Raw genomic sequence first — 18,700 nt, forward strand, 5'->3', positions numbered from 1 at the left:
AAGAAACCTGCAGTCTAGACGTAGCCTCAGAGACAGCAATGAGACTCATCCTTTAGCTCAAGGAGCAGAGATTTGTGCTTTTGGAGCTGAAGGTGCAGGACCCTTGTCCTCCCTTGCATTTGTAGGGGACTTACCTAAACCTTGTGTCTGGTATAGGTGGGACACCAGAAGGATTTGAACCCAGCATCCGCAGAGCTAAGCCTGGGATTTCCAGAGGTGCTTAAGGGAGTTAGGCACATAATCCCATTGAAAATCTACTGAGGAGCATGGGCTTCTACAGCTTGAGTCAAGGACTATGAGTGAAAAACCTGTATGCAGACGGGAGACAAAAAGCCACGCTCGGCTGGAGCTACAGTTCCACATGGTCTCCCGAGGCTGTGAACTGGATCCTTCACCAGAGCTTGTCTGGCGTGGATTATGCTCAGGTCTCCCTTTGCTACTTGCCGGGGGTCCTGTGCTAGTTCAATGGGAAATGCTTCGGAGGGAGTAATCAGTCCACACAGCTTCCCCTTGACGTGGCACAACCCAGCAGGGACTCACCAGAATTCCCCGTCATCCTCCACCGTCATCCCCAGCTTTTCTCGCTCACTCTTGCTCACCTTCTGCCATTCCTCAGAGCTGCAGGGGGGAATGGAAGGGAATCATTACTAAGAGGGAAAGGGGAGTTACTTTGGGATTTATTCTGCCTGGAAGTGGGGGGATCTGCCTTAAATGGGCAGCATGAGGCCCATGCATAACATTAGCCACATCTGAGTCCTCCAATGGAGCAAAGGGGCTGGACAGTTGGCCCGATAGGGCCCTGGAGGAGCCTGTGGGTGGTGTAAAGAGGGTGCAGATCCTCGACTGCTCTAGGTTACACTGGGGGATAGTTCAGCCCCCAAGGATCAGGGGAGTGGATAAGTGGCTTAGATCTAACATGGCCCTCCCCACTCTGAGCAGAGCACTGCTTGGCCAGATTGGGGACCAGGCCCCGTCATTTGCAAACCCCACCAGCTGTGCCAGCAGACGTGCACTCGAGCAGTCTGGCTGAGGCAGTCAGCCCCCACCTCAGGCACCAGCAGTGGAGCTAGCAGACTCCATGAGCAGCACAGCACAGCACAGCTGCTTGGCTAACCAAGCAGGGCCAGATCCAAGGCTCCAGCATCAGCCTCTGCCGCACAAAGCAGCTGGAAAATTGCCTGGAAAGGAGCAGCTGAAGTTTCCCTGTGATACTGGGGTGGGGGGGGACATATGTTAGCACGACATCACTTGCTCCCCTTACCTCCACGGAGGGGCTACTGGGGTGGGATGTGGCAGGGCATGGCATACCATTCTCCCCCAGAGCCTTGCCTAGCACTACAGTCCCTGGGGGTGCTGTAGGCGGAGTCCTACCAGAGGCGGTCTTGCCTGGCCCTGGATTGGGGGAGCCAAAAGATGACTTCAAGCTACCCTCAACTCCCTCTCCAGCAGTGCTGGGTGTAAACAGGCTGAGGATCTGGCCCAAAACGCCCACTGGATCCTTGATGAACCGTCCAAAGTTTGCTGTGAGAGTGTTCGGCTCCTCGCAATCCCAGCCCAAGCAGCCTCTGAAGCTGGGCTCGGTGTAGGGTAAATTGAGGCAGCGCACGGTATCTTGCTGAGAACTGACAAATTCAAATCTCAAATCATTAGGCCAGCCCTGGGAAGTTACTGTGACCCTGGTTCCCCTGGCAACCACATTCCAAAAGGGCCTCACTTTGATAAGGCCGGTACCAAACAACCAAACAACCGCGCGGGATTGTTTTTCATTGTCTGCTTTGTTTCTGGAAAATAAGCTTGGATCCCAAAGATCACGCCAAGGCAATACCACCCCCGCAGGAGACGCATTATATTTCCAGCCGACAAAATGACCATCAACATGCCTTTGTTTATGTTGGCTTATTTAGCTCGTTAGGAATAACTATCTGTATTAGTGATAACATGTTGAATTGGCAATGGGCGGAGATGTTGTGTAACTGTCATAGACCATTGGCTCACGTGCATATCTCACTTCCGCTGCTAGACCTATCAAATCACTTCTCCTCCGTCCATCTGCTACCTATATAATCTAATGTATGTTTTGGTTAAGTTAGTGCTCACCAGGTTAACTCCTGATGGGTACTCCAGCAGCTGTGTGAACCAATAAATCCTCTGCATGTTTTCACCTGCACCCAGTGTGTCCAGAATTATTCCCAACACCCGGCCTCCTCAGGAAAAGGCCTGTATATGAGGGTACTGGAGAAGCCAAACTGCCTGTTGCTGGGCTGAGACATTTCATGGCACCACAAACATTTTCATACGGTGCAGGGCCCCACGTTTCACCAGCTCTAGCCTCCCTTCCCCTCAATCTGCCCATAGTGGCCCTCATCTTCACACACCCACCAAAAACACACAGGATCTCAGCTGAGGAACATTGGTGGGTAGGTAAAATTTGCCTCTAAACGGAAATCTGGCAACCCCCTCCAGGCAGCCTTGCCCCTAGCCTTACTCACGTGTCACTCCACGGGCCGTTCCACTCCCTCTCCCCCCAGGGGTTCCGCATCCGGATCATATCCAGCTTCTCTGATTTGAAGAAGGCCAGCAGGCCATGGCCCAAGCGGACTTTCCGGACGTCTGTCACAGCGTAGGCATGTCCTTTGACAAGGCCACAGTCCAGGCGGGCTTCCATGTCAGCTGCTGTGGTGGCCTAGCCAGGGAAACACAAAGCTAAAATCCAGGGTCAGGGCTTTCATCTCCAGGAAAGTTATATTCCTGTGAAAGTCCTCATCCCTATGTTCACTCTTCTTACAACACTAGGATGGGTTTTGTACAAAGTATGTCTTGTGCAGTATCATATGAAAACTCATAATTTGCTGATCGTTATTGTCCAGGCAAAATACATGTAGCAACACTGTATCTAACATTGTAAGATTCCATTGTATAACACTATTGAGACATATTCCAAGTTTAGAAAAGCAGGTACAGACTATTTACTCAAAGACAAATGGCAAACCAATGCCTCAGACAAGCGTGAAGAAAACCAGATGCTCATGTAGCCCTTCTTTGGCAGGAAAAAAGGTGTGAGTGAGAAATTTACGTCTTGGCAAAGAAGCAGCTGGAAGTTCACATCCCCACAGACTTTTTGTCTTCTGAACCCCAGCTGAAGATCCCCCAGCTCTGGAGGGTCTCCAGAAGGCAAGAGGCCTCTGAACTTTCTCTGGGACTTGCATTAGCATGTCTCCCTGTCTGTGACTGCCATCCCAGACCACCTCACCCCACCAAAGATTTTCCCCCAGCTTGGAAGCAGCACAGCTGAAGGCTATAAGTTTTCATAGCAGGCTGTGTGTGGCTGGAGGAGTGAGTGTGATTTTACTTCCTTAGTCCTGCCCCTGCTCTTCCTCTCTCCCTGTGCAGATCCCAAACCTAGGGTGCGCCAATCTGTGGAACCCCATGGGGAAAGCTGGTGCCACAGAAGCAGCTGGGCGTCCCTTCTGCACTGCATGTGGATCCCAGGTGGGACAGCTGCCCCGTTACGATTGTCACAGACCCACAGCTCCAGCAGGAAGGGAGTGCGAAAGCAGAATGCCCTGCATAGGAAAGTGAGCGAAGGGAGACGCATGCTGGTGAGGAGGTAATGCTGACGCAGTCCGGCCATGATACGAGGCTGGAGAACACACTGTAGGGCACAAGCATTGGCTTGCAAAAGAGTGGGGAAGAGGGGTTCAAGAGCAGAGATGGGCAATACGCACTTAATAAGTGGGCTGCATAAGTGACTCTCCTTCATCGATCTCAGTAGGCCGCATACAGCCTGCATACCCCTTATCTGCCTCCCTCCCCCACTCATTTCTCGTGAATTGGAGCCTCGCTCTCCCCGCACTTTCAGAGCGCCATGAATCCAAAAATAAAACTCTCCCTGAAGTGTCTGCGTCACAAAGGGGCCAGATTCTGATCTCCCCATAGAAGCCCAGCTGTTGCCTCGGTGACCTCTATCTGCCTGGATTGTAAACTCTTTGGGGGCAGAGACCTTCCTTTCACTGTGCTGATCCCAGACTGGGGCCCCTCAGCACGGCCACCAGACAAACCCAGCAGCAGTGCACTTCTTACTTTGATGGAGCAGCTGATGAGGCCTCCCCGGTTGTAGACCTTCAACACTCGCTCAAAGAGGAGATTGCGTTTGGCTTCGTCGTTAACATAGTTCCCTTCGATCAGGTCGATGGGCTCAGACACGCCGCCGGTAAAATCGACCAGTGCGTCAGCTGTGTTGCCTCCATCTAGGGCCTCATAGCACCCAGACAGCCTAGAAGAGGGGAGGAACAAAGACAACACGCATGGAGGTGAGCAGAAGTCACGGGACTCTAGAAGGGGGTTTGAGTATCATACCGGGGCATGTCCAATAATGTTCCCCAGGCTGGGCTTTGTCAGGGTCAGGCCCACTGGTCTGTGTATGAAACGGGGGAACAAGCAGCTTTAAATAGTGGCTGTCCCTCTTCCTCATCTCTCCCCCCAGCTAGAATACAAAACCAAATCCAAAACACGTAGCTAACAAAGCTGGGCCAATCCTTCACCAGAGTTGTTTGCTTCCACTTCCCATTGCAAGGTCTGTCTCCTTTTGTCTTCGTTCAGTGCCTGTCCCCAACGGGACCTCTGGTTGCGATGCTAGGGGGTCTAAGTCCCAGTCCAGCGCTCTGTCCACTAGGCCACACTGCCTCCCACAGAGCTGCTGACACAGAGCACCAGGCACACAGACACAGAGCTCAGCCTCAGTGGTTCCTGCTCATGTACCTACTTGGCATAGGCCTTCTCCACCAGCGCACACCAGAACTCGTTCTTGGAGTTGGAGTGGCAGTAGATGAGCTGGTTGTGGAGCGTCGGCAGGCGGTCGTCTATCACCACGTCCACCCAGTCGCCGAATCGCCAGAACTGGAAGTGAAAGATCCCAGCGTAGTTCTCTGGCTTTTCAGCATTCCACTCCTGCTCCTTCCAGTCCGGGATGACCTGTAGCGGTGGGGGAAGAGTCACAGGATTCACTTGGGATGGAAAAGAAACTCCCCCCCGCCCAGCACTAATGCAGGGGACATTTGCATGTCACGGAGCTGGCTAGCAATGCGGGGTCTGCTTCAATGGTTCTCCTAGGCCAGCATCCCTCCTCTGCTGCTGGCCAATGATGGTGGCGTTAGAGGCAGGGCAAAGAACCCTGCCAACCCTCCTGCCTGGCCTACAGGGCCTGCAGCAGGTTACACAAACAAGCTGAAGTGCAGTTACATTGACATGGGTGGCTGCAAAAAAACAAAACAAAACAAAAGTGGCACCTTCTTAGGTCCCCCGGGCATGATTCTGGTGTGACCCTGTTGACGTAAGTGGGGCCTCTGCTGAGTTACAGTGGAGGAGAATCGGGCCCTCTGGGCCTGACTCCTATGTGTGCACATTGCTGACAGCAACGGAGTGACAGAATTCACCTCATGAGCCACCCTGTTAGGAGGTGCTAGGGTCAGTTTATTAACTCACTGGGTATTAAAGAAGTGGGGACTATAGGGACTCTGCAAGGGACAGCCAAGGGAGGGGAGAAAGCATAGGCCGAGGCAGGCCTGCCAATGGCAGGAGGGCAGCAAAGGGGGCAACAGACGGAGCTGCCCCCACTACTGCAGCAGTGCTGGCAGCTGGAACCCTGGCCCTTAAAATCCACGCACTGCCGGCAGCACTGAGAGCTGCCTAGCCCCAGCCCCACCCCTTATGCCTGAGTCTCCACCCCTTCAGAGGCCACAGAGCAGGCCCTAGGACACCTTGCCAGGGGCCTGGTGAGCCTGTCACCCCCACTGACTGAGGCACTGTTGTGTATGCTGTCAGATAAGCCATGCCCAAACGAAGGGCTAAGTCTGGCCAACAGGCAGACTTGCCCGGGTGAGCTCCCCCAGCGCAGACTGCCGTCAGCCCTGAAGGACCAGCACAGCTACAGCAGAGACAGGCGTTGCCTGTTCATCATCTGCACAACTGTCAGCTCAAATCCAAATGCAAATCCAACAGGGGGGCAACGCTGATGTCAGAGGAGGTGCGTTTGGAGTTCAGACCCTGGCCAGAGATTGTAGCGCAGGCGGATTTGACTTGTGCACTCGGCATAGAGGATCTGTACTCACTGAACAGACACTGAAGCCCCCAGCATCCAGTGTAATTCCATGGGCTTTGCTGCATGGGAGCAGAATCAGGTGCATACTACTTCAGTGCTACTCCCCTTGGCCGATATACAGGCAGTCCCCGGGTTACGTACAAGATAGGGACTGTAGGTTTGTTCTTAAGTTGAATCTGTATGTAAGTCGGAACTGGCGTCCAGATTCAGACACTGCTGAAACTGACCGCCAGTTCTGACTTACATACAGAATCAACTTAAGAACCCCAGGCGTCCCCAAGTCAGCTGCTGCTGAAACTGATCAGCAGCTGATTCCAGGAAGCCCGGGGCAGAGCAACTCTGCCTGGGGCTTCCTGTAGTCAGCGCTGGTCAGTTTCAGCAGAAGCTGACTTGGGGACGCCTGGGGCAGAGCAGCTGGGGTGCTACTGGACCAACCCAGCAGCACCCCATCTGCTCTGCCCCAGACGTCCTGATTCAGCCGCTGCTGAAACTGACCAGCAGCGGCTGAATCAGGACCTGGGGCAGAGCAGCTGGGGTGCTGCCGGGTTGGTCCAGTAGTGCCCACGGGCGCTGCAGGACCAATCGGCAGCGCCCCAGCTGCTCTGCCCCAGAGTCCAAAACAAAAGCCTGGTCTGCTGGGGGGGGGGGAGCACACTAGCTGCGCCCCCCCCCCCAGCAGACCAGGGACACGGGGAGCAGAACCGCAGCGGCAGCGGGGTGCCGCGCCTCTGAGGCTTTGCTCTGGCAAAGCCTCAGAGGCGAGGGACCCCGCCACGGCTGCAGCTTCAGTCTGGGTGCCTGTGGTCTGCTGTGGACGGTCCCCAGCAGACCACAGGCACCCTGACTGAAGCCGCAGCCGCGGGGGGGTCCCGCGCCTCTGAGGCTTTGCCAGAGCAAAGCCTCAGAGGCGCGGGGAACCGCCGCTGCTGCCACTCCAGTCTGGGTGCCTGTGGTCTGCTGGGGACGGTCCCCAGCAGACCACAGGCACCCTGACTGAAGCCGCAGCCGCGGGGGGGTCCCGCGCCTCTGAGGCTTTGCCAGAACAAAGCCTCAGAGGCGCGGGGAACCGCCGCTGCTGCCGCTCCAGTCTGGGTGCCTGTGGTCTGCTGGGGACCGTCCCCAGCAGACCACAGGCACCGGGTCTCAAGGGGCAGCAGCAGCGGTTCCCGCGCTTCTGAGGCTTTGCTCTGGCAAAGCCTCAGAAGCGCGGGAACCCGCCCGGTGCCCCTGGTCTGCTGGAGATGGTCTCCAGCAGACCAGGGGCACCGGAGCAGCTTACCAACGGGGCTTTCTCGCCCCGACTTCCGGGGCGAGAAAGCTCCGTTCGTAAGTGCGGATCCGACGTAAGTCGGATCCGCGTAAGTCGGGGACTGCCTGTATTAGTGATGCCTTCGGTACCATGCTCCGCAAGCATAGCTTGCTGCAATACCATGCCCCGCCAGACTCAGTACAACACCCCCGTAGCTTGCTGCAGTATCATACCCCACCAGCTTACATCATGGCTGTACTATGCCCACAGAGCAGGGAAGGGCAAGAGAGCCTCCGTGGGCTGGATCTGACCCTCCAGAGCATGTAGCTGCCCTCAGTACCACACGCTCTGCTGCTCCCCCACCTCCAGGCCAATGAGACCTGGGGACGGGGGAGCATGCGAAGTGTCCTCCCCACACCAGGGGGGCGTAGCACCAGAGGGAACCACCAGCTGTTCAGAACTGGCGGTTCACTCTAGGCACCATGCGCCCCTTGCAGGACAGGGGTAGGGGGGTAGGAGACAAGAGACTTTGTGCGCTCCCACGCCCCCAGATCCCTCAGTATCACACCCCACCAGCACAGCCCTCCTCAGTATCACACCCCGCCCCGACTGGCCCGGGAGCAGGAGAGCGCACCAAGTCTCCTCCCGCCACCAAAGGCACACTGTACTAGAAGGAATTGTCACTTGTTTTGAAATTTGCAAAGTGGTCCCCCTTCAAAAATTAGTTCCCACCCCACCCTACAGCATCGCTCACTGCAATGCAGTAACCTGTCAGCTCCATCAGTGCAGGACCATACAGCCAATAGATTTGCCTGCAGTACCACACCCCACCAGCATGGCTCCCCTTGGCACCACACACTGCCAGCTTCCCTTGGCATCATACCCTGCCAGCGTATCTCCCCTCGGTACCGCACTCCACCAGCCTAGTTCCCCTCGTCACTGCACCTCACCCGCACAGCTCCCTGCATGTCTCTACCTAACAAGCATAGCTCACTTCAGTATCACACCTTGACAGTGTAGCTCATGGCAATATCATACCCCACAAGTGTAGCTCGCAATACAACACCCCGCCAGCCTAGCTGGCTGCTGAGCTCTAGGCTGGCTACATAGCTTGCTCCCTGAAGTGGTCCTGATCAATAGAGACAACACAGAGAGAGCACTGAGAATGAGTCACTCTCAGATTTCAGATTTCCAGATTTCAATGAAGACATCTGCACTCCCTCTGGGAAGCTGTCAGGAAAGGGTTATACTGCACTCAAATCACATCCCCATCGATTCGCTCCTGACTGCAGATCACACTAATTAATCCTCATATTGGGCCATTGTGTTAATCAACTCTCTATTCATGTAGGCCTGTGAGTCATTAGAACAGTTCTTACAGCTGGCTTGCCAGCAAGGGCTTAATGCAGCCATACGTTGCAGGAGACCATACCCCAAATTCTGCCAAGGCATCTCAGGACCCCAATGTCTCCACTGCCAGCCCTTTCTTTTGAAAGGCTGGTGAAAACGTCCAGCACCATTGATGTCAATGGAAGCAGTATTAGAGCCACAGAGACCAGCAGGAGCATTGCAAACACTCCGTGCAGTCTCACCCATGTGCTCCAACAGTGCCCCAAAGGGACCAGCAAAGAGAGAGAGAGGGGAGCTAAGTCTCCACAGCCTGTTCAGGTCCTTGGCCTCACTGCTGGAATTCCCTAATTGTTAGCGAGGGGGATTCCAGGAGGTGACAGCAGGGTTCCATGTAAGCTGAGCAGTTGGGCAGCCACCCAGGAGAGATTCAAATGCCACCCAGTGGATTGTCAGAGAACCCCAGCTGGCAGCAGATGGCACCAGGTGTTTCTACTGGTGGTACACAGCCACACATGCCTTGGTGCACATCATAAAATTTATTCTGCACGTGGATGGAAAAAATTAAAGAGAACATTGCATGACACCACCAGCTCCTTGAATCCAGGGCCCAGAATTGCGGTTAAGTGATAAGGGCTGTTGCCCACAAGTGACATGGCTTGGGCTTGGCCTCAGATAAATGCTCTGAATCACAAAGAACAGAGCTTAGCTGGGGAGGAGCTCAAAGGCTGTAGTATCCATTAGTGGCTCCAATCAAGATCCCCCTTGTGCTAGATGCTGTACACATAACAGGAGACTGTTTCTGCCCTAACGAGCTGACAAAACAAAGGGTGGGGGGAAACTGAGGCAAAAAGCAGTGAAGTGACTTGCTCAACATCACACTGGCAGCCTGTGGCAGAGCAGGGAGTAGCACTTAGATCATCTAAGTCTCCACGCAGGAGCACCAGCTCATCCCTCCCCTTAGAGCAGCATTAAAATGGACTAGAAGTAGTTTCTGGGTAACACCTTCCACGGCAGGGGGGGTTCCAATGTGCTGTTATAATAATGAAGATATGGAGCCCTCCTTTAGATTTCAAAGCACTTTACAAAGGATGTCTACATCATTAGTCCAGATGGAGAAACTGAGGCACAGGGAGGCAGGGTATTTTATCCAACCTGGTTTGGCAGGCAGTGGCAGAGATGGACTAGTACCCAGCTCCCCCAAGTCCTAGCCCAGTGATCTGCCCATTTCGACACACTGCCTTCCTCTCTTCAAAAGAAAATAAGTGGGTGCCCCCCAAACTCCAATTCCTCAGGAGGAAAAGAGGCCCAAGCCCATGTTCAGAATCCCTCGGGGTAGGACACACTGAGCTACAGTAGATTCGCTCTGCCCCGTAATACAAGGCTTCAAGGCACTGACTTCAATTTCATTTTGCTGTAGAGAATCCCCCGGCGCTTCCCCAGCAAACTGCGAACGCTGGCCCGAAATGCCCAGCTGCGGTCAAGGAAAAGGACAAAGTCATGCAATATCACCTTGAAAGCCCATTAGCAACCAGTCACGCAGAAGCGGAGGGCGGGAGGGGAAATCGACGGGCAGCTATTGAAGCTACAGCTAAAGAGTATCAGAAACACAGCAATACCCGTGCCATCAGCTGCCATGGGTGCAGGGTGTACAACTGAGGGCAAAGCCAAGCATCAAGCATTAAGGTGGGGAAACAGCTACAGGAAAAATGGCTGAGAACTGCAAATGCAGCCACTGCTTTCATTAATTTTAGGCCTTGATTTGGGAAAGTGTCTCCAGTCCAACGTGGGTAAAGTTAAGCACGTGCTGAAATATTTTCCTGAACTACAACCTTCAAACTTCTCTCTGTCCTAATGCCACACATCATTCCCATCTGATACCCGGTAGGAAAGCAGCCAGCTGAGACATCTGTTTTCCGGCTAATTCCAGTTCTAGTGTCTCTTCATCCTCCTCCTCACCCAATCCTTGTCTCTTTCCTGTCTCTCTCCTTTCCACCTGATGCTTCCTGCCTGATGCAGAGAGGAGCCCTGATCTCTAAGCGGGGCTCTTAGGTGCTACTGTAACTAAAGAAGAGGAAGTTGGGAGAGGAATAAAAAGCATGATTTTTAAAAAAATAATAGCAGTGAATATAGGTTAGAAAATGTGAACATTCTTCATGTAGGGCAGCAGGTCTAAGAGCGACTGAGGAGAGGACTTCATCATGGTCTACAAGTATCTATAAGCAATGGTTCCTCTACTATTCCCATCCATGTGCAGAATAAATTTTGTTATATGCACTGAGATGTGTACCACTTATAGAAACACATGCTGATGGTTGTGGGTGCTGTGTGGGCGCTCTGCTAATCAGCTGGGCGGCACCTGAATCTCTCCTGGGTGGCTACCCAAGCGCTCATCTTACAGGGAACACTGTCTACAAAGGGCTGAGATTTCTGACTGGAGAACGGCTTCTGAATCTATCAGAAAAAGATCTGACTAGTAGTGGGAGCCTAACTTCCTTACACTCCTTTCAAAAGCCCAGCTTGGCTCATTACCTACATGGAGCAGAGCAATGAAAAGGTGTCTTATCGACTGGTGTTGTCTCAGTGTGTGTCCCCCTCCCTCCTGCCAAGACTCTTGCCTTATTCTTGGACTGTCAGCTTCTTGAGCAAGGGCTGCCTTTGGGTCCTGTGTTTGTACAGCACCTGGCACGGTGGGGTTCTGGTCCATGCCTGGGGCTCTTAGGTGCTGTGGTATATGAACACACAAATGATTAGGGGTCTGGAACGGCTGCTAAATGAGGAGAGATTAGTAAGACTGAGATTTTTTTCATCTTATAAAAAAGGAGACTAAGTGGGGACTTGCTAGTGGTCTATAAAATCATGACTGGTAGGGAGAAAGTGAATAAAGAAGAGTTATTTACTCCATCCCAGAACCCTAGAAGGAGGGGTCACCAATTGAAATTAATTGATAAGTTTAAAACAAACTAAAGGAAGTATTTCTTCACATAATGCACAGTCAACCTGTGGAACTCCTTGCCAGAGGATGTTGTGAAGACCAGAACTTTAACAGGGTTCAGAAAGAGCTAGATAAATTCAGGGAGGGTAGGTCGGACACTAGTGATGAGCCAGGATGGGCAGGAGGTGTCCCTAGCCTCTGTTTGTCAGAGGGTGGGACTGGGTGACAGGGGGTGGATCACTTGATAACTGCCTGTCCTGTTCATTCCCTCTGGGGCAGCCAGCATTGGCCACTGTTGGAGGACAGGATGCCGGACTAGATTGACCTTTGGTCTGACCCACTATGGCTGTTCTTACCTTCTTAACGTGGCTGAGATGCCAGGAGGCTGAGCTCTGCCCTGGTACGTCTACTTGTGCGGGGGAGATGCAGAGGGGGTTGCGTGAAGCCGTTGGGAAAGCTGGGGGCTGCTGGGCGTGTGTGGGGGCAGCGGGAGAGCAGAGTGGAGAGCAGTGTGGTGACCAACGATGGAGGGGGCCGCTGGGGAAAATCGGCGTTATGCAGGCAGTGAGGGACACCCAGCATTATGCACGTGAAGGGATCCCACGTGCTGCTCTCTTACCTCCCCAGGGCATCAAGCAAGGAGTGGCCTAGGTGGCTCTTGAAGTGTCACTCGGTGCCCCCGGCGCTGTTCCAATGTGCTGGTGCAGGGCATTGACCTTCCCTGTGCCCCGGCTCCCTGCCCAGCCTCAGCGCCCCTCCCCGCAATCTCCAGCCTGTTTCCCCCATCCCCTGCTAACTGCCCCCCTTTACCTAGTATCCCCGGTTGCCCCCCATCCCTGCTCATACCCCTCTCCCCAGACTCCCGTCTCTCCCCACAACCCGCCTCCATGCACCCAGCTGTGCCTCCCCGCTCTCTGTGGGAGCTGTTACGAGCGTCAGCGTGCCCAATGCAGGGCACTGGTGTTGTTCCACCGGAGGAAGCCGCAGAACTGAGGAAAACGAGGCAAACCTTCAAAAAGGAGCCTGTTCAAACATTGCCTCTAGCAAGCCCACCCGGCGCGCTTTCACTCACAAAACAGCACGGCCTTGTGCGGCCAAAGGCTGGAGCCGACCTTCAGTTATTACAGCGCAGCCCGGAGGGATGTCAGGGCAAATCCCAGGAGAACCTGAACCATGGAGTCGCTACAAACATCTCCATGCTCTACAGCCCGCTGGGGTTTCACTTCCTTTCGAACCCTGACACACGGCCGCCTTGGAGCAGCCATTCCACTCACTGTTCAATTTGTGCTTTGTAGGCAGGATGTTAAATATCCGTTAATTGAGTAGTCACGTAACCTCATTAATTATTATTGGTTAGTCGACTATTCCATAGTCCCCGGGGGCGGGGCCAGCAGCCAGAGTGCTCCAGCCTCACTCCTGAGGAGCCCCCTGACATGCTGCACTCTGGGGTGCCCGGTGGGAGCTGGTCTGGGGCACCAGTTTTAAAACCAGCTCCCTTCGTGGACTGGCTGCCTGTCGCCTTGTGCTGCTGCCTCTGATAAAGAGGCAGCAGCGCAGGGTGGCATCAGCCTCTAGCGGGGGGTGGGGAGGAGAGGGGCAGATCTAAGCTCCCGGACCCGGAGTGAGTCCAAACTGAGCTAGCTGGCTGCCTGCCCACCCAGCTCCTAATATACTTTAAATGCAGAGCTGCAGTGGGGTAGGTCTTGGACTCAGTGCAAGCCAGGACTGAGCCAGGCCGCTGGCCAGCCTGCTACAAAATGTACCGGTGGTGGTGGGGTGGGCGAATGCGTGTAGTCTATAGCATTAACCTATACACTTTTGCTTATCGGTTAATTGACTACACTATTACATCCCTAGACAGGTTTAGCCCATCCTCCGACCTCCTGGCTCCCGGTGTCCTATGCCAGCCCAGAATGCATTGCCCCATGTGCTGCATAAAGTCACACCTGGGGAACCGCTTTGCCAATTTTGCAGAAAGGGCATTTTACATACAGACAATAGCTCAGAGGGAGACACACCTGGCCTAGCACCACTGGGGACAAAGCCGGCCTAGCAAAGCTCTCTGGGGACGTCACCCCATGGGAGAGGCCCCCAGAATTCCCAGGAGGCACTGCCCCAAACACAGGGCAGCAGGAAGGGACAGCGGAGAAGGGCCGTCCCAAGCCACATCTGCAGCAACAGAGTCACGCCAGAGAATCACGAAAGCAGGGTGGTGTATGGTGACTTATCCCCCAGCCCACAAGAGTCCCATGGCAGGACACGACACTGTCGGTACATGCCACTGACCCACCCGGTCCCATTCATGCCCTTGTACTGCCTTCCTCCTAACCCTGATTTTGGAACCATCATCAGAGAAGAGACTGCCCCAGGGAATCCATGCCAGATTTTCCACGGAGCCCAGGGCAGACTGGGGGGACTGAGTGGGGGATGTGGGAGCTCTCCAAGGAGGGGAGGGACACTCATTTTGGGGGGAAATGACTGACAAAGGGCTGCAGCGAAGGAAAGCAAAGGCAGGATAACACCACGGTTCTGGGTCTGATTTTCAGAGCATTCTCCGGGAGAGCCTGGGGAGTCATTTGGGGGGTTGTGTTTTAAAGCTGTAAATGCCAATTAAGAAACAAAGCATCTGTGCCCAGGAAGAATGCTTCTGTGCAGCAGGGAATACACCGGGACCTCATTTCCTAACAGCAGGCGAAGAGCGGGGCTCTCCCCAGGGGGGCTCGCTGACTCTGAAGGGGAGAGACCCAAGCTGTGCCTGGCATGAGGCCTACTTACAAACCGGAAGAAACTCATCTCCGTGCAGAAAGGCGGTCACAAAAGCCAAAGAGCGCACCAGCCTTTCTGCTCACCCTTGTACAGGGAGCCAGACCCTCCGCCCTGTACGCTGGCACTGCTCCACGATAGGGATGTTAAATTGTGAGTAACTGACTAATCCCTGTCGCTACACTTGAAAGGTGAAAGCGCCGCATGGAACCCGGGGTCAGCTGGGGACTCACCCGCTGACCCCAGGCTCCGTGGGGTGCTGCCGCTTTGAAATGCCACGGGGAGTCTGATGTCAGGCTCCTCGCAGTATTTCAAAGCGGCAGCGCCCAGTGGAGCCTGGGATCAACTGGGGACTCCTCCCGCTGGCCCCGGGCTCCTTGCGGTGTTGACACTTTGAAATGCCATGGGAAGCCTGACGCTGGACTCCCCGTGGCATTTCAAAGCGGCAGTGCCCCGTGGAGCGCAGGGTCTGGACCCAGGCTCCACACGGTGCTACCGCTTTGAAGTACTCTTCCTCTCCCCCCACCCCCGCTGCCTCTTTCTGATAGAGGCAGCAGTGGGGAGGGGGGAAGCGACTAGTTGACTAGCCTGTCGACTAGTCAATCACTTCCCTGTTCCATGAATACGGAGGATGGCTAAGATACTGTCCCCCAAATCGACTTACATGTGAGGTCGCTCAAAGATACACTGAAGAACCAGACCATTCTTTCTCCCAGTCTCTAGCTACATGAGCAGTTAAATACCCAGCTCCGCATCTCACTCCCAGCACAAAATTATTATATTTTTGCAGGGGGTGTGTGTGTGTGTGTGTGTGTGTATGTGTGTGTGTGGATTACGATGCCTAAAAATTATAAAAATCGTGGGGTGAAGATTGGTGGGATCACCTTTATTGTGTGTAAGGACGAGGGCATTTTACATAAAGACAACAGCTCAGAGGGAGACACATCCAGCCTCATTCCTCAAGGGCTTTTATTTTACATTGTACACAAACAGGTACCCAGCAGGACAAGGGCAGCGTGAACGGCACACTGGCTTTGAGAAACAAACAGCAAATTACCAATAAAGTGTGCTGACAATTCATAGCCGCAGTGGCCTGAAGCTCAGGAATGGCTAGCGCTGGGACAGTCTGTGTGGCCCACGTGGCATTTGAGGCGAGGAGCCACGCTCTGCTTTGGGCTGTGTGCAGGTAGTTTTGGTGGAAGGTGCTGTTAGAATCCCAAAGCAAAAACTGGCCCAAAGTTGCTACGTTCTAGGACTAACGGAAATAGGAACAACGTCTATTCCTGATCTTGGGGTGTCCCATGTCTTCAGGACATAGCTCTAAACAAAGACAGCGAGTGAACAAATAAAAGGGACAGCACAGAAGAATGCACCTGTTGTTGCAGTCTCCTGGAGAGACCCAGGTTTCTCTGGAATCGCAGTTAAGGAATCTCTCTTCCGCATGGGTCTGTTCTTGTCTCGCCAGCTGACCTGGCTCTCCGGCACAGTTACCTGCCTTCCTGCCCCGCACCATTGAGGTGTACGCCATGACTGCCAGTCCACCTGCTGCCACGGTCCCCCTGCCGTTCCAACTCTCTTTGGCAAAGAAATGAGCCTACCCTATCCCCTGAGCAGGAAAGCTTGTCTAGATCAGCAAGACGAATAAGCAAGAGCTGTGAGTGAGATCAAACCATGAGAACTGAGCTAAGGTGGGTTTGTTTTTCATGTAATAACATGACATACACCTCCGGAACAACTCATAGCACTCCAGACCACTTAACTAGCTTCCCTAGCATCGGTCCTACAATTGACAGGTACTTTTTTTTTTCCCTTTCCCTTTCTTTTTCTGTTATAAATTGTGAGTTCCTGTTATTTCCAACCCAGCTCATTTGATGAAGTGGGTGTTGTCCACAAAAGCTCATGTTACTATCTATATTTTTGTAAGTCTCTCAGAAGCCACACGACTGCTCGTTGTTTTCAGTGTTTCACCCTGCAAACACTCTCAGATATAGTCCTGCTCGGGACCATCGGACAGAGTGGCACATACCTAGCACTTCCATAGCACTTTTCATCTGTGGTTCTTAAGCCACTTTACCAAAGAGGGTCCAAATCATTGCCTCGTTCACAGAGGGAAAACTGAGGCACAGAGCAGTTCAGTGACTTGCCCAAGTTCAAACACCAAGCCACACAAGGGCAGTGCTGGGAAGAGAACCCAGGTCGTCAGCTTCTACCCATGTAGCCTACACACCCAGACCATACAAAGCTCTATGCCTGACAGAAAGTGTTAGCAGGAACAGCCCCTTAAGGTGTAAGCTCTTTGGTGCAAGGGAAGTTTCTTAGTTTATTGCTTGCAAAGCACCGGGCATGCTAATAGCCTTAGGCAAATGACTAATAAGCCATACATTCCTATGTGAGTTTGGTGAGATCACATACCTGTAACTGCACTCTACAAAGGAAGAGCACTCACGTCTGGCTCAGAGCTACAAAGGGTTAACTCTATTCGGAAACCTTTGCGGTGCCCCATCTCTTGCCTAGCTCAGCTCTCTGCAGCAGATTAATCTTCAATATGCCCCATCCCCGGGCAACTCCTCATCCCACTATGCAGTTTGTACCCCAGCGAGGCAAATGCGCCACGAGAGTGACTCACTGTGCAGCAGGGCACAGACAAGCTGCTAGTCCAAAGCCCGAAGTCCTCATTAGGGTTTGACCGGCAGGCCTGAAATTTGCCAGGGGGGCCACTGACTGCACTAGGGGAGGGTGAGAGGCCACCTTGAGACTCCTGGGGTCTGGTCTTCAGAGCTGCCAAGTACCACAGCTCCTCGGAGGCCAAGGGGAGCTGCGAGTGCTCAGCCCCTCTGAAAACGCAGTGACTCTGCAAAGCAGGATCCCAGATGCTTTTGCAAACGATGGCTCTGAAACGGGAGCTCCACCCGCTGGTCCGTGTCGCTCTCCTTACTGCACCCGGCGGCGTGCTGTAGAGATCCTTGCTGGACCTTCAGCTCCCTGGTAAGGCGTTGGTTGGGTTTGCTCAGGGCAGTCTCAGCTTTCAAGCCGGTTCGCCCCCCTCTCGGCAGGCTGCCAGTCAACCAGCTCACCTGGCTCTGCTGTTCCCTGCGGAATTGGCAAGCATGTAATACAGCATTCCAGGCTACTAAAGCAGCAGTCCCCTCCATCTGCTCAGCCACAACCTGCTAGGGAAAGACTCCCGGGGTAGCGGGGGCAGCAGGGCTGCGTCATAGCCACTTGGCTAGTCTCAAACCATGACCGCCAGCCGCGGATCAACAGGGCACCATTACTGTCGTGCTGTCCCTTTAAAAGGAATGAACAGAGCTCTGAATAGAAGCAAAGAGAAAGAAACATGAAGAGAGACAGGGCAAGAGGGGAGGGATCTGCCCAAGCCAGGATGGGTCAGGCTTTGAATACGATAGAGCACTCGATGTGGGCTGGTTCGAGGCCTTCGGTGAAGGACAGGAGGAAGTACATCACCTTGCGGATCTTGGCCAGCTCGTTCAGCCTCTCCCCGAATTCCAGGGCATCCGCCTCATTGCATTCCACTTCGCTGGCCTCTGGCTTCTTCCAGAAGATGCCCGCTGGCTCCAGCAGCTGCCTGCTCATGAGGTTGGTGAGGTCGGGCGTCCAGTGCTGGGAGGTGCCCGTCACTGTCACCTTCCCCTCTTTCTCCAGCTGGATGTCCCAGCGCAGGAAGCGCAGGTTGTGCTGCCGGACGAAGTCCACCCGGTAGATGTACTCGTTGGGCCGCAGCAGCTTCTCGCCGTCCTGCGGCCGCTCGTTCTTCTGCTGGAGGCTCTGCACCCGCAGCCGCATGCAATTGGTGAGCTGGACATCCTGGACCAAGGGGAGCTTGAGCTCCGACGCGTCGGCAGCCATCGCCTCTGCCTCTCTCCTCCCCGGCTCCGTTCTCAGCACTGTTTGGCTCTCCAGCAGGCCACCCTGGGAAAATGCAAACTCGAAGCCAACCCGCCCTCCCTCCCCAGTCCCAGTGGTGCTAGGCAACCTGGGTCAATGACGCAAAGTGCCCTCAGGGTTTCCTCTGGGTGCCCTCTTGTCTCATTTGCAGATGAGGAACAGATCCTGCCACTGTACAATAATCTATAGGGAAGGGATCGCTGATGTCAGCCTCCCTGACAACCTCCCTGACAACCGCTCCCATGCAAGCCAGAGCTCAGTTGTTTGTATTTAAATGAGGCCTCCAGCAGCAAGGCCACCATGTTACTACACTGGGCAGCAGGACACACAGGGAAGAGGCTCCAATGGCCACCTGCTCTCTCAGGGTGATCATCAGAGGGGCCAAGCTGCAGGGAACCTCTCT

General features: G+C 54.1%; 2 protein-coding genes across 3 annotated transcripts in view; both read right to left on the minus strand.

Moving 5' to 3' along the window:
* Positions 1 to 18,700, minus strand: part of CAPN5 (calpain 5) — a 117,041-nt gene that overhangs the window by 14,576 nt on the left and 83,765 nt on the right. For both annotated transcript variants that reach the window (XM_075919511.1, XM_006139577.4), the window contains exons 4-7: positions 4,763 to 4,971; positions 4,081 to 4,273; positions 2,490 to 2,683; positions 541 to 618 (exon numbers count right to left, since the gene is read on the minus strand). In XM_075919511.1, coding sequence (XP_075775626.1) covers positions 541 to 618; positions 2,490 to 2,683; positions 4,081 to 4,273; positions 4,763 to 4,971 — 674 coding nt within the window. The remainder of the gene's footprint in view (positions 1 to 540; positions 619 to 2,489; positions 2,684 to 4,080; positions 4,274 to 4,762; positions 4,972 to 18,700) is intronic.
* Positions 15,343 to 18,352, minus strand: OMP (olfactory marker protein). The gene has a single exon (XM_075919512.1). The coding sequence runs from the start codon at positions 18,256 to 18,258 to the stop codon at positions 17,779 to 17,781; it is 480 nt and encodes a 159-aa protein (XP_075775627.1). The 5' UTR covers positions 18,259 to 18,352; the 3' UTR covers positions 15,343 to 17,778.

The sequence above is a fragment of the Pelodiscus sinensis genome, chromosome 1, assembly GCF_049634645.1.
Source record: "Pelodiscus sinensis isolate JC-2024 chromosome 1, ASM4963464v1, whole genome shotgun sequence".
NCBI classification, from domain to species: domain Eukaryota; kingdom Metazoa; phylum Chordata; order Testudines; family Trionychidae; genus Pelodiscus; species Pelodiscus sinensis.

Bases quoted from the DNA above. Each gene is read 5' to 3' on its own strand.
- OMP (XM_075919512.1), bottom strand. From the start codon at position 18,258: ATGGCTGCCGACGCGTCGGAGCTCAAGCTCCCCTTGGTCCAGGATGTC.